The sequence below is a fragment of the Callithrix jacchus genome, chromosome 1 (genome assembly GCF_049354715.1).
Source record: "Callithrix jacchus isolate 240 chromosome 1, calJac240_pri, whole genome shotgun sequence".
NCBI classification, from domain to species: domain Eukaryota; kingdom Metazoa; phylum Chordata; class Mammalia; order Primates; family Cebidae; genus Callithrix; species Callithrix jacchus.
In genome coordinates this window covers 182,529,163-182,544,298 of record NC_133502.1, presented here as the reverse complement: position 1 = coordinate 182,544,298, position 15,136 = coordinate 182,529,163, and the positions used below count along the sequence as shown (strand labels likewise).

General features: G+C 55.6%; 1 protein-coding gene across 7 annotated transcripts in view; it reads left to right on the top strand.

Annotated features, from left to right (window-relative positions):
- The window catches only part of VAV2 (vav guanine nucleotide exchange factor 2), a 219,675-nt gene that overhangs the window by 40,595 nt on the left and 163,944 nt on the right, over nucleotides 1-15,136 (top strand). For all 7 annotated transcript variants that reach the window (XM_035262230.3, XM_035262224.3, XM_035262220.3 and 4 more), the window contains exon 2: nucleotides 11,747-11,863. In XM_035262230.3, coding sequence (XP_035118121.1) covers nucleotides 11,747-11,863 — 117 coding nt within the window. The remainder of the gene's footprint in view (nucleotides 1-11,746; nucleotides 11,864-15,136) is intronic.

The following is a 15,136-nucleotide window of genomic DNA, read 5'->3' as shown; positions in this document are numbered from 1 at the left end:
ATAAAGAGAAATACTCGAAAAGCAATTTCCTGCTAGCTTTATAGAAAACCTTTGGTTTGACCCTGACCTTGAAGTCCTGATCATGTGGGCCACTCTTTATTTCCCCCGCCCTTGGCTTAGACCCACGGTCAGCAGCAGAGCTGGGTCCTTAGAGGGCTTGCGGAAGCAGGTGGAAAGCTGAGATCCCTGTCGGCTGCTGGCTCTGAACAGGCACGACTGGGCTGTGGCATAGCACACAGTGGACACCGCCTCTTTGGTGTCTGAGTGTGGACTGGATGGGGGTGCAGAGTTGAAAAGGAGCCTCCCGCCGCCCACCCACTCCACTCGGATTTCTGAACAAGGGCTTTTCCAGAATTGACTTTTCTTGCTGCGTTTCCCCTCAAGTACTGCTGAGGAAGGCATTCAGGATGGAGAGGGGCAATTCTGCAGCTTGGCATGGCCCTGCGTGCATGTGCCCAGGGCTGCTGGGTGGCCAGGGTGTCTCCCTTTTCTTGAGAGCTTGACTCTTCAGCCTTTGAGTCCCACTCCCCGTGGCTCAGGGGCTGCGGACAGACAGACAGATGGACAGACCCTGGCAGTGTGTGGGAGCCCAGCGCCGGGTTTCCTGGACTTCATGCCTGCTGGTCCTTGCTGGTTCTCACTGGCTGGGCACTTGAGGTTTGCAGCAGAGCCCATCTGGAAACCAGGCTGCTCTGGAGGAGACCCTGAGGAAAGCTGAGAGTGAAGCTGCTAACCAGCAGGTGATGCCCAGGGCTGGGCGGGCGTTCTGCCTACCTGGGCCTCCTGGCCTTGAGCTGCGAAGCAACCTTGTCCTATCCCTTTTTTGGGAAGAATCTGGGATTCTGGACCCAGGGCTGCCTGAGTGCTGTTGGTTGGATTTTGGGGTCTTGGCTCTGGTGGCGGACATTTTGAATCCAGGTCTCCAGGGCCCTATTAGCAGCAGCTGGCTGGGCCCCGTGAGTCTTCTGGTATCTTCTCTGGGAAGCCCGCTTTCCATCTTGCAGTACCATTGCCTAGAGTGTGGTGAGCCAGTGACCTGCAATTTGAGGGGGTAGATGCAGTGGAGGAGAAAGGCCGTTTCTTCCTTCAGGAGCTGGGCTTGGGTTGAAAGGGACAAGGTTAGGAGGTGGGGATAGGGAACAGTGTTCAAGCCACAGGAACAGCATAGTCAAAGGCTCAGAGCCCTAGCAGGTGCCGAGTGGCAGCCACATGCCTCTAGGGTCCAGGGCCCCCAGCCCGCCTTGGATGAACCAAAACTGGAAAGCTTGGGGGTGGGAGTGGCAGGAAGACCTCGTGGAAGGTGACGGAGGGTGCCGGAATTGGGTCAGGGTGGGGGTCCAGAAGCTTGCTGAGGGCCGGGACTTGCCTCTATGGGTCTGACTTGGAGGACTTCCTCCACCAGTGCTGAGGAAGTATAGTGTGTTTGGAGCTGCGTTTTGGTAGTCATCCGTGGAGGTGCCTGGTTCCAGGATTACTGGCTTATCTCCTGGGAAGCAGGAGGGCCCAGTGTAAGAGAGAAGCGCCTGTGTCAGAGGGATGGAGAGGCACCCCCGACAGAGCCTGTGTGCAGCTAGCTCTACCTTTACCCGAGCCAGCCCAGCCCCTCCCTCCTCCCAGGTCATGTGCAGGGTGGGCTGTGTCCTGCCTATCCGCTGGGGCTCCCATGGGGGTGGGACCAGACCATCTGGCTTAGACCTGGGCCCTCCCCTCACTCCCCGGATGAGCAGGGTGGTCCCTAAGCTATTTCTCCACCTGCAGACCAGGGATACATGACAGCTTATGAACCACCTTAGATGGATGAACCAGACAGGAATGTCAAGGGCTTGGTGCAGTGCCAGGCACGGACTCAGCGGGTGCCATGTGCTATTGGAGAAAGTGGAAGTGCCACCTGACGTTGTTTTAGCACGTTGAGTGTCAGTGAGACTCAGAATGCCGGAAACCTTTACATGACAGTGATATGAGACATGCTGTTGATGCAGCCCTTTCCCTCGTTCCGGTGGACAGGTGTAGCGGCCATGGCTGAAGCTGCCTGCTCTTGGTGGGGGGAGTTCCCCTCCTGAGGTCATGCGGGCCACCTGGCTTGTGATCTGGCCTGCCCCTCACTCTGCCCCTCTCTCTGCCCCTGATTGGGGCAAGGCTGGCCCCTGGAAGACCTTGATGTGCACAAAGAAAACACCACCCCCTCCTCCAGATCACAGCAGGAAGAGCAGCTCCGTATCCCAGCCGGGTGAGGGGGGAGCCTCGTGCCAGGCTGTGCGCAAAGGCGGGTCGGGTTCATTACTCAGCCTGCTGGCCTGGCCCAGTGGCCCTGGTGCACGTGCAGCTGGGGAAATGGGCCCAAGCGAAGGAAGTGTTCATGTTCAATCATCCAGACAAAATTGACTCCCAACACTCGTCAGTCAGTCCCTGGCTGACCCATGCTTTCCCTGCTCGGAGCAGCAAATGAGCTGGAGTGGCCTCGGAGTTCTGCCTTGGGAGTCCCGCACTGCAGCGTCTTTCTTTTTTTTTCTTGGATGGAGTCTCGCTCTGTTGCCCAGACTGGAGTGCAATGGCACCACCTTGGCTCACTGCAACCTCTGTCTCTCAGCTTCAAGCGATTCTCTTGCCTCAGCCTCCCAAGCAGCTGCGGTTACAGGCGTTTGCCAGAATCCAGCTGATTTTTGTATTTTTAGTAGAGATGGGGTTTCACCATGTTGACCAGACTGGTCTCGAACTCCTGACCACAGGTAATCCACCTGCCTTGGCCTCCCAAAGTTCAGGGATTACAGGTGTGAGCCACTGCGCTTTAAGGGTTCAGTGTGGGCTGGGCATAGTTGCTTATACCTGTAATCCCAGCACTCTGGGAGGCTGAGGCAGGTGGAACACTTGAGGCCAGGAGTCCAAGAACGGCCTGGCCAACATGGTGAAACCCTATCTCTTTTACTAAAAATACAAAAATTAGCTGGGCATGATGGCACAGACCTGTAGTCCCAGATACTCGGGAGGCTTAGGTGGGAGAATTGCTTGAACCTGGGAGGTGGAGGCTGCAGTGAGCCAAGATCACGCCATTGTACTCCAGCCTGGGAGATGGAGTGAGACACACACACACACACACACACACACACACAGGCCTCACTGCAGGGGCCCTGGCGATGGCCTGGGAAGCCTCTCCTTATTGACAGTGACCTTCAAGTTAGACCAGTTTTTTTTTTTTTTGAGATGGAGTTTCACTGTTGTAGCCCAGGCTGCAGTGCAATGTCTCAATCTCAGCTCGCTGCAACTTCTGCCTCCAGGGTTCAAGTGATTCTCCTGCCTCAGCCTCCTGAGTAGCTGGGATTATAGGTCTGCACCACCATGCCCGGCCAATTTTGTATTTTTATTAGAGACAGGGTTTCACTGTGTTGGTCAGGCTAATCTCAAACTCCTGACCTCAAGTGATCCACCTGCCTTGGCCTCCCAAAGTGCCAGGATTATAGGTGTGAGCCACCGTACCTGATGACAGACCAGATGCAGGCCTTCCTGAGCCTCAGTCTCCTCATCCATAAAATGGTCAATAAAGGACCTCCCCCACCAGAATGGTTATTGGATCTGTCCAGCTAATGGGTCCCTGGTGAGCTGGTGTGTAGAGTTGTGCAGGTGACGTTGATGTGTGCAGGAATAAGGGGTGGAGGCCAGGCCCTAAGTTCCACCTGCTTGCTTGTTTCTGGAGGAGATGCTTCTGGAAGTGAGGGTTTCCACCTGAGCAGCAGTGGCTGTCCTTGGGGCCCCGGGCGCTTCAGAGGGCATCGTGGACTCTCTGCTGCTTGAGGGGAAAGCAAGATCCTTTGAGAAGTGCCAGCAGTCAGAAGGCACCTGAGTACTTCCTAGGCATTCATTTATTTGGTCATTAATTAATTAATTCGTTGGTTCATTGGTTCATTTTCCAGGTAGTGAGCTTCGTGATGGGCTAGGCATTGTCCAGGATATTTGGGACCCAGAGGGAGCAAACGGCCTCAGCTCCTGTCCCCGTGAGCACCTGGCAGGCCTGTTGTCACCCAGGGTCACCTGTTTATCTACCTCATGGCCCCAAGCTTGATCTGTTCCATCAAGCTGCATCTGCTGAATAGTAATCAAGCCATTTTAAGTGGTTGTTGGAATGAGCATGGCATAAATAAAACAGGAAATTAATTTGTTTTCCCATTTTGTATTGATCAAAGACATCCTCAGCTGCCAGCCAGAGCTTCTGATTGGCACCACTCAGCAGTGTGGCCCCAGGGAGGCAGTGCCACTCCTGCCGGAAGCAGAGCCGCCGGGCATGCGATCGATCTCTGCCAAGTGCCGTGTTAGTGACACTTGTTGAAGTCTTTCGAGAAAACACCCTGGGTCCATGGGCACCTCCTGGAGCCTTTGCTGCAGAGCATGGAGGCTGCACATGGAAATCCCGACTTGTTTAGAAAAACCCAGGGGCTTAAAAAGAGACTGCCTATTCTCCTGAGGTCCAGAAGCTATGGTGTCCTGTTTCTTTGGCGGGGGGGTGTGGTGTCCAGGTTCCCTCTTGCAGCAAGGGGATCATGGGGAGGGGGTCTTCACCTCCCAGTTGTTGGGCTGCTCTGGGCATGAGCAGAGAGCCTGAGGCTGGGCCCCAGAAGTTCCTTGTCAGCCTGTGTCCCTCCCCCAGTCCCTGGCAGCTGCCTTGAGGAGCTCTGCTGTGAACTAAAGGCCAGCGGGGTGGCAGGCTAACAGCTCCAGGGTGGGACCCTGGCAGCGAAGGGCCTAGGTCCTCGTTTGGTGTGGCCGCTCCTCAGCTCCAGCTAACTGTGCCTCTCCCTTGCCCCTGCTCTTTCAGTGGCCAATGCTCAGGGGACTTCTGGACTTCCCCAGGGAGATGGCCTCAGTACAGTCTCTTTTTGTCTTGAGTGAGAGTCCTAGCATCCTGGAAGTCAGAGGGCAGGGTTCTCCTTGCCCATTTTACAGATTGAGAAACTGAGGTACAGAGAACCTGTGTGGCTGTTGAGTAGGAGCAGGCCTGGGGTACAGCCAGGCCTGGGCTGTCCCCACCTGGTGCACCTGCTGTGGGGTCTGCATTGGAATGTGGCCATGTGCAAGAGACCGGCTGGGAGGGAGGACTGTGGGGGACTGGAGTGGGTGGTTGGGGATGCCAGCCAGAGTCCTAGGGGGAGCTCTGTCTTTTGGTGACAGTCTACGTGGAGGGGAAGGTCAAGCCAGGGGATCTGGAGACCCCAGCTTGGGGCTTTCCCTGCAGGGCGTCACCCCCCACTGAGTATCACTCCTGGGACTGAGGACATCCGGTCTCCTGGTCTTGCTGGTGGGGCAGCCAAAGGGACTGCCAGAGGTGGGGGACGCCCTGAGAGGGACCGGGCCTGGGTTTAGATCACAGGTTGCCTGTCTTTTGGTACCTCTGTTTCCAAGTCTACAAACTGGGGCTCAAAATACAAGTTGTTTGTGGGGATGGAGCAGACGTGGGTCTGAAAGGGGTACAGGCTGTGAAAGGCGCATGCGTGCCAGTTAGTTATGACATGCCAGTAAATCAGTGTGACCCTCACCTTGCTGGCCACATTCCCAAGCCTTGGTTTCTGTGGGTGGGGCCCACCCCTCAAGCCCAAAGGCTGGGCTCCTACTCTCACCGTCTCCCCATCACCTCTGAACAGACCGAGTTCTCCTCAAAGTACTGTTGTCTTCTTAAAAAAAGAAAAATATCATGTGATTTCCCTGCCCAGAAACCCACAGACAGGATAGCTTACAGGCCAGCTGTCTGGCCTTGGAGGTCAGACCATCCCAGATCTGTTGCCAGCTTGGTTACATCCTTGCTAGTGACCTTGGGCAGGCCAGGTAACCTCATGAAACCTGTTTCCTCATCTGTAAATTAGGGATTGCTGCAGTGACTCGAGGGAGTTCTTAGCCCAGGGCCTGGCCTTCTAGAAAACCTGGCAGCAGCGGAGAGCCTGTGATCTCTGAGTCAGTGCACCAAGACGCGCAGCAGATCGTGGCTGGAAGGGCCTGGAGCTCTGTGCCAGAGGCTCACTGTGCAGTGATGGGGCTTGCCTAAGCTCTCCTGGGGGGAGGGAGCTGGGGGGGGTCACCTCCCATAAAGGTCAGCCCGGCCCCAGGCTGCTCCTGCATGGCCCAGCTGTGGCCAGGGAGCCAGCCCTCAAGGCAGTGTGGCACCTGCCTTGAAGTTGCCAGTCTGGTGCCACCACACTTGGTAAGACAGGATTTCTTTGCACCTCTTCAGGCAGGGGCCTGCAGCCCTTTCTCACTCCAGCCACTCCATCTGCCCCTGAGCCCTGGGTCTATTAGTGAGCTCATGGCTTGGATCCTCGGTTTTCCATCTGTGGAATGGGACAGTGACCATGCACACTGTTGGAAACAGATGCTCGGTGCTGCAAAAAAACAAAAACAGAAACAAACAAAACGTCAGCACTGAGACAAAGGATCTTTCAGCAACACGATTTTTACTTCCTGGACTGCAGGAAGGGTACCTCGCTAGCCATTGTGCCATGAGAGTACAATGAACAAAGGAAAACAGACAAATTTATCCTTTACGTATTTGGGGTCGTCCTTACTGCTGTGTCTGATCTCCATTGGCTGGAGCCAGACTTCACAATCTAAACTAAAACTGGATTGGCTATCAACTTTAAACTTTTCTGAACAGGTAAAAGCAGTGGAGAGCTGGGACATCAGAGATCTTGGTTAAAGTACAAGGACATAGAATGTACCATGTGCCTGTAAGCACAGCATGTCTAACCGCTACATAGGATAGGGCTTCACAAAGTTATCACATTTTAATAAGAAAGGAAAATGTAAAAAGGAACTTTTCCATTTCCCACACACTCCTCGCAGGCTCTGCAGGTGGTGAGTGAGTTGGATGTTGGTGGAGGTCACTGTCCACCCTGCCTATGGTCATTATCAAGCTCTGCCCTTACTCCATCCCCCTTGCCCAGGAGTTGATGCCCAAGCCACCTATGTTCAAACTGCAACTCCCCAGCTGAGGCCTGCTGGCCGTGTGACTTCAGGCGAGTGGATTTGCCTCCCCCAGCTTCAGTTTCCCCTTCTGACCCGTCTCAGGGCTGAGGTATACGAGCATGCCAGGTAGATGCCAGCTCTGGAGGGTGGGGCAGGTCTGTCCCATGTCCCACTCCAGCATTGTCGGCGACCTATTGCCAGTAAGGTCCCACGTAGGCTGAAGGCGGCCCTGCTCTTGGTGGGCTGCCGTGGGTTCTGCAGGGCGGAGAGGGCTGCCCTGTCATTGTGTCCCCATCATAGTAGATGGTTTTGGAGACCCTAAAGAGCATGTGAGCTTGGCCGGTGAAGCTTCCCCTCCAGGGTGCACTCAGGCCTCACTTGTGGCTCAGACCTGGGGTCCTGGTTCTGGGATCTTGGCTCTCTTGCCTCTCCTGTCTGTGACGCCTCGCCCTGGTGCCTTGCAATATCTGAAGGACAGTGCAGCTGAGCCTGGGGAGGTGGGCGGCTCTTCGAGGAGCCTCTGTCCCCACACTAATCCGATTTCAGCCTGATTAGATCCGTGGCTGCCAGTGAATGGGCCAGAGAGAAAGGGGCTGACGTTTCCAGGGCACAGCACACGCTGCCTCTCCTTGCAGCCATAGAGCCTGGACAAGGATTCTTGGGGCCCGGGGTGGGAGCCCTCCCTGCAGTCTGGGGATGTGGAGAGCAGGAGGTGGGGTTGCCCGTGCCCCCTCAGAGTGCCCTAAATACACACACAGTGGGGACCCCACAGCCGCCAGCCTGGGGGAGAGCCCACTTAGCCCTGGGACCTGCCCTTCGGGGGGTCCCGAAGTCCAGGTCGGGTCAGTGAGAGGGAAGAATGTTGCTTGCTCCTGCAGCCGCAGGTGACAGCTGGACCCAGCTTGAGCCTGGACAGGCGACTTCGTCTGGCACTGACCACCATCTGGCCTCCCTTGCCACCGTCCCTCGGCCTGTGTCCTCAATGGGCCCCTGTGGCCGAGATGCACCTGCAGAAGTGTCAGCCTTGGGTCCACTCCCTGCCAGCCGTCAGAGTTCCTATCTAGAACCTGGACCTTGGGGCTCTGTTTGCCTCCAGAGCAACCACAGACCTTGCAAACTGGGCCACTGAGGAAAGGGGAGCAGGGACGGCAGAAGGGACCCGGTGCCTGCACACAGACCTGTCCTCTCAGAGGGCCTTTGCCCTGGCCAATGCCGACATGGCTTCATGCTTGGCGCTGCCCGCCCTCTGGTTGGGTGCCCGAGTCCTTAACGCTCTGCGTCTCAGTTTCCCTTCGTTGGAAACGGGATGAACTGTAGAACCCACAGGAAATGCTCCCTGAAGGAAGGCCAGGCCGTGTGTGGCCTCCCTTGAGGTGGAGCCTGAAGCAGTCCCCATGTTTGTCCCAGTCTCTGCCGTCCCTGTCCCTGCCATCTGTATCAGCCTGCGTGGCTCCGTTTTCCAGAGGCCACCTGAGGTGGGCCCCGAGCTGCACTGGGAGGGCTTCTTAAAGGTTAGTGTGGCCAGAGTGGCCGTGGGTGGGGCCGGTCCAGGCATGGCAGATGCTGGGCCCATGTGAGAGGGGTGCTGGCCCTATTCTGAGCCTGAAAGGAAGCCGGGGTCTGGCCGACTGTGATTATGGCTGGGACCCATGTAATTAACTCTAAACTTGGGAGGCTGAGGAAGAATGAAATTTAGTGGAAATTATAGACAAGCCATGTGCAAAAAATAGTGGAGCTGGGCTGGAAGCCGCGTCATGGGCAGCAGCACGGACGAGGGAGAGGGCGCAGCTCCCATTCCACCCCAGTCCTCAGGCGGCTCCCGGCTCCAGCGTCTGGGGCTGCCCTAACCAAGTGCCATCAACGTGGTGGCTTCAAGCAGCAGAGCCTTATTGTTCACAGGGCTGCAGGCCAGAAGCTGGAATCAGTGGTGTGCAGTAGCAGCAGTTCCTTCGTGGGGCCTCGGGGGAGAACCCGCCCCACGGCCTCTCACGCTTCTGGCGGTGGCGGCCACCCTTGGTGTGACTGGCTCCTGGCTGCCTCACATCACATGTATTCCTTGTGGGTCTGTGTCTCCACGTCTCTCTCCCTCTTCTAATTAATCTTTTTATTGTAGTAAAATACATGTAACATCACACTTGGCGTCTTTGCTGTTTTCCGGAGCACAGTCCAGTAGCGTCAAGCGCATTCACTCTGTTGGCAAGCGCCTCCGCCCCCACCCACAGATCTCTCATCTCCCCAAGCAGAAGCTCTGTTCCCCTTGAAACCATGACACCCCGTTGCCCAACCCTTCAAGGGCACCTACCATTCTGCTTTCTCTGTGGATCTGGCGACTCCAGGGCCTCATAAAAGTGGAATCACACAGGATTTGTCCTTTGCGTCTGTATTCTTCAGAATTAACAGGTCATTAAAAACAAAGAGCATGGAGTGTTTTAGATCCAGTTACTAGACACACGTAGCTTTAACATTTAACTTAAAAATGAAAGTAGCAATCCGGTTTTTCAGTAGCCACCAGCCACCCTTTTTCTTTTTTTGGAGATGGAGTCTCGCTCTGTCACCCAGCCTGGAGTGCAGTGGTGCAATCTCGGCTCACTGCAGCCTCCGCCTCCCAGGTTCAAGCGATTCTCTTGCTGCAGCCCCCTGAGTGTCTGGGACTATAGGTTCATGCCACCACACCTGACTAATTTTTGTATTTTTAGTAGAGACAGGGTTTCACTGTGTTGCCCAGGCTGGTCTCAAACTCCTGACCTCAGGTGACCCACCTGCCTCGGCCTCCCAAAGTGCTGAGATTACGGGCATGAGCCACCGCACCTGCCGGACTAGCCACATTTTGAGTGGGAACCTGTGTCTATTGGCTGCCCTATTGGACGGCACATGGATAGAACATTTCTATAATTCCAGAAAGTTCTATTGGAGAAGGTTGTACCGGATTAATGGAGACTGCAGAGGCATGGCGGCGGAAACTCTGTGTGGTCCCAAATTGGAACCTAGGCCAGTTTTTTTCCTTTTAGCTGTAAAAGACATTTTGATTATCCTTCATATATTAAGGAAATGCAGGTACAGTCTATAGTTAAGTTAATTGTGTGGTACTCATGTTAATTTCCTGGTTTTGTCACAGGTACTGTGATTATGGAAGAGGATGTTCTTGTTTTTAGGAAATACACACTCAGGTATTTAGGGATAAAGGAGTGTCATGTCTGCAGTTAATCTGGAGTGTTCAAAACACACGCATGCGCACACACACGTGGACAGAGAGCGACTGAGGATAAAACAAATGGGTCTGTTGTCTTTGAACAGTGGCGACCTCAGCCAAGATGGGAGGAATGGCCTGAGGCAGAAGGGGCTGGGGTGGGCATTGCCTGCTGGGTTGGCGGGGAGAGGCCGGCAGGGGCTTGTGTCCTGACTGGGAGACCCTGCACTCCCAGGGCGTTCGGATCGCTGCTTGGTTTATGCTCTTGGGCGCTGATTCTGACCTGCACTATTTGAAAATCTGCCAATTTATCTACATTTCCAGTGAGCAGGGACAGGCTCTCTGTCCTTCTCTTGGAGCTGGGCACGTAGGGGCGGTTATTGATGAGGACGACAATCCTAGGTTGTTCTGGGGCCGTGTGTGCCTCAGCCTTTCTTGTGAATCCCCATGCTGAGCTGGGCTGGGGGACTGATGGCTCCCACACCCCAGTACCACTCTGGTCATCAGGGCACGTGATTAACCCAGTGAGGCAGGTAGGAAACCAGGCCTGGCAGAGCCACTGTCCCTGATCTCCCTGCTGTAGTCAGCAGGCAGGATTCCAGCTGGGCCCTGAGTGACTCCAAAGCCTGCCCTCCCGGCCACCTCACCTGCTGCCTCCTGAATTTCCTTCCCAACTGTTTCTCCACGAGGACTGGGCAAATGGTCATTCTGCCCCTGCTGAGCCTCTTGCCCCCGTGGCACATGAGGCACGGTGAGGGGAGAACCCACTGGTTGGTGGTGGGCAGAGAAGAAATGAAGCATGCATCGATTTGGGAATTCTGGCTTTGTGGTCTCTCCACCCCTCCCGCCACCCCCCCCGCTGTGGCTGGACCCTGCCACTCTCTGGGTCTGCCGTGGCTTCCTGTGGGTGGTCCCTGGCTGTTGGCTCTGTCCCCTGTGAGTAGGATGTGTTGGTGTTGTCAGGAGCCTCGTGTGTGCATGCCTGTGCACGTGCCCACGTGAGTGTGCGCTAGCCGTCCTGGTTGACTCAAGGCCGGCATAGTCTGCTCTGGCCCTGACTGTCAGCTTTGATGTGTGCTGGCTGCAGGTGTGAGCCACCAGGCCTGCCAGACTAGCCACATTTTGGGTGTTCGGTGGGCACCTGCGTCTAGTGGCTGCCCTATTGGATGACCCAGGGATAGAACATTTCTGTCATTCCAGAAAATTCTGTTGGACAAAATTGCACCAGATAGACTGCAGATACAAGTGGTGGAAACTGGGAGGGCTGGGTTGGATGGTCATGGGGGGCCCGGGGTGCTGCCTTGCCATCCTGACCAATCGGGATGGGGAGCGGTGTGTCTTCTGAACATGAAGGCCTTGGTGGGCTTTGCAGCTGTGTGGTGAGGAGGCTGGGGCGGTGGTGGGCACACGCTCTGGTGTGGAGCTGGGCAGGGCTTCCCACCCCCAGCCTTGGGACGGGGGCATCTTTGCCTCTCTGAGCCCATCTCCTCTTTGACAGAACAGGAACGAGCTTGGATGTGCTGCTGCACGGATGAGCACGCTGCCGTTGCTGGCGTGGGTTTCACAGACCTTACCGTTTTAGTAAGTTTCCCCTTATTCTTTGCTTTTTCCCTCTAGTTCCTGTGTTTGAAGAACATACGGACCTTCCTTAAAGTCTGCCACGATAAATTCGGATTAAGGAACAGCGAGCTGTTCGACCCCTTTGACCTCTTCGACGTGCGAGACTTCGGAAAGGTGAGTGAGTGGTCACTTCCTCCCGGCCCCGTGGCACAGCCGTGGTGGCCGATTTGCCTGCTCAGTGGCAGGCGGGCCAGATCCCCAGAGCAGGGCCTGTGGATTTCTGCGTCCTCCTGTCTGGGAGGTGCAGGCAGGTTGTGTTCCAAACAGGAAGGCGTGGAAGCCAGATTGTGTGTCGGGGCTGGAATGGCAGGATGGCTCCTTTCTCCCTCCAGTCACGGTGAGGCCAGGTATTGTGAATTCAGGCGGGTGGGGGAAGGGCAGAGTGTGACAAACCTGGCCTGGCTGCTGTAGCCAGGGGACCCTGAGCACTGACCTCTTGCCCTGAATCTCCCTTCTTCCTCTGAGAATGGGCTGATGTTAGCACTGCCTCCTAAGGGGCTGGGGCGATGAGGTGGGGAAGGTGCCTACTGTGTGCTCTGTGGATGGGTTCTCTTGGTTGCCCCTGGGTCAAGCAGAGCTGTCTCTGACTCTGGGCAGGTGTTGGGCATAGAGGGGTGACTCTCCAGTGGTGACCACGGGAAGTGTCCCTGTGTTCTCAGGAAGGCTCACATGGCACCAGTCCTCCAGGAGCCGGACTGGTACACATGTGGGGACCCCGAAGCTGGCAGGTATCAAGGCCCCGGGAGGCTGCAGCTCCGTGGTGGCCTCCTGGTGAGTCTGCATACAGAGAGACGCAGGGGCCACATGCCTTCCAGAGCCTTGCATCTCCATGGTTACTCTTTTCAAATGGAGGGATCAGGGCTGTGGTAGCTTCTTGAGTGATTGGGGGCTGGAAGCTGGAGGTGCTGACAGTGGCTGAGGGGCCCCAGGCCCTGCCTGCTGTTGGCCGCTCTGGGAGATGCTGCTCCCTGGACTCCCCGGAGAGTGGATTTCCACCTGTGGATGGGAAATAACAGAAATTTACCGCCTGGTTTGTTCGAGGATCATTATCAGGGACTTGGTGTCTAAAGAAGTGTTCTGTGAACGCCTGATTGTGAGGCGCAAAGGGAGTTCTGCGTCTGTAGTGGCGCATGCTGAGAAGTCAGTTTCGAGGGGAGCGTGTGGAAGTGCTGCGCGGCCTCAGGTCAGTCTCCGGAACCCAGGTTTTCCCGGAGCCACGGGGCCTGGCCCTTCCCTTCCTCGGTCCTGGAATTCTCCAGACCTGAGATCCAGGGACCTCTTTGTGAGCTCATCTCTGTAACCATCTGTCTTATAAATTTTTGTCTCTAAATGACTCACTGAGGTCCCTCCACCTGGGAGTTGGCTGCCCTGTTGAGGGCCGTGGGTCCTGCTGTCCAGGGGCCTGCTGCTGGGCTGGAGTCGGGGAGGCTTGAACGGCCTGGGCGGCTTTGCTTTCCTGGAAGTGGCTTCTCAGTTCCTACAGATTTGTTTTGAAATGGTGTGGAACTCTCTCCTCTCTCCTTGCAAACAGAGATGAATTTGCCTGCAGGGCTCTGGGTAATGGAGCCACACACATTACCCAGGGCTCTGGGTAATGGAGTTCACCCTGTGAACACACACACACACACACACACACACACACATACACATTCACACGGACATGTATGGACACACCACACAAACACACACTATCTCACCCACCTCACACGTTCACCCTCATACCACTCCCACCCACACACACACGCACATTCACAGACATGCGACACATACACATTTACATAGACACCCATGGACACACCACACACACACATACACACACTTGTACCCATCTTCCTTGCTCACACCCACACACACAACCCACACACACACGTTTGCAGACATATAGTCACATGTACACATTCACACAGACATCCATGATACCCCTCAACATGGACATATCACACACATTCACAAACACAGTCTCACACGTACACACATACTTTTACACACAACTGGTATTTCTAAGAGCTGTATAGAGAAAAATACAGGAAAACTGTGGCCAAACCTACTTCTTGGCCCACAGTTAAAATGCGGTGCATTCAGTATGTAATCTCATTTTGCTTTTAATTTGCTGAGGTGGAATGCAGTGAGGTGAGATGTACATGAATTTGGATTAAACTCTCCTTGGTCAACATGCCAGCCGTGTAGCCAAGCAGTTTGCAAATGGGCGGCCCTTGTCACCGTCCGTGGTTTCCCGTGAGGCAGCTGTGGTTCCGAGGGGTTGCTCCTCGCGCCGGCCTCGGTCTGCCCACGTCTCACCGTGGTGGTCAGCGTGGTGCTGGCTAAGCTGTGGCATCGCTCATGGGGAGCTAGGAATGGACGGTGGGTTTGGACCATGAGTGACGGTGCGGGGTGCTGGGAATGGAGGTGATGTCACTGTGCAGACACCGGAACTGAGCTGAGGAGCCTGGGGGAGGCCCACAGGAGGTGTTCATGAAGCGCAGGTCACCATTGCCGCTGCCCCCGCTGGTGTTGCTTGAAACAAGTCCAGACTTTCACGCAGAGATGGCAGCGGCCAGTTTTTCTCTTCGTTACTTTATTTGTTGAGATGCAATGTCTGGGCTGGGTGCGGTGGCCCAGGCCTGTAATCCCAGCATTTTGGGAGGCTGATGCAGGCAGATCATTTGAGGTCAGGAGTTTGAAACCAGCCTGGCCAACATGGCGAAACCTGTCTCTAATAAAAAAACGAAAATTAGCGTGGTGGTGGGCGTCTGTAATACCAGCTACTCGAGAGGCTGAGGGAGGAGAATCGCTTGAACCCAGGAGGTGAGGGCTGGAGTGAGCAGTGATTATGCCATTGTACTTTTAGCCCAAGTGACAGAGTGAGAAAAAAGATGCAATGGCTGTGCCTTTGGGAGACACAGCGGATGGCTGAGCACGTGGACTTGCACCCTGTAGGCTGGCTTTGAGTGCCAGCCCTGCCATCTCTTGGGTGCGGCCTCACCCAAGTAACTCAGCTTCTCTAAGTCCCATTTGTAAAACGGCAGTGGCAGTACCACCCTCAAAGGTCCTTGAAGCGGGTCAAGCCGTGTGTGTAGGGTGTCAGCACCCAATGTGCCCTGGGGCCCTGCCACTCTGGGACCTTGCTGCTTCTCGTTTCTGCAGCTGAGCCACACCCTTTGCCTCCTGGAGGCCATGGCCTGTAGTGTGTCTGGGACGGTTGGCTTGGGACTGGGCCCTGTGGGACCATGTGCTGGGTGCTGGCGCCCTTGGGAGCAATGGAGCCGGAGTCCACAGTTGCCCTCCAGGGCGGGCTCGGCCTCGGCCCCACCAGCGATGTTCTCCCTGTCGGTGTTTTCTTCCTTCCCTGGATGTTTTTCCTACCACGGGTGAGCTATGGGCAGTACT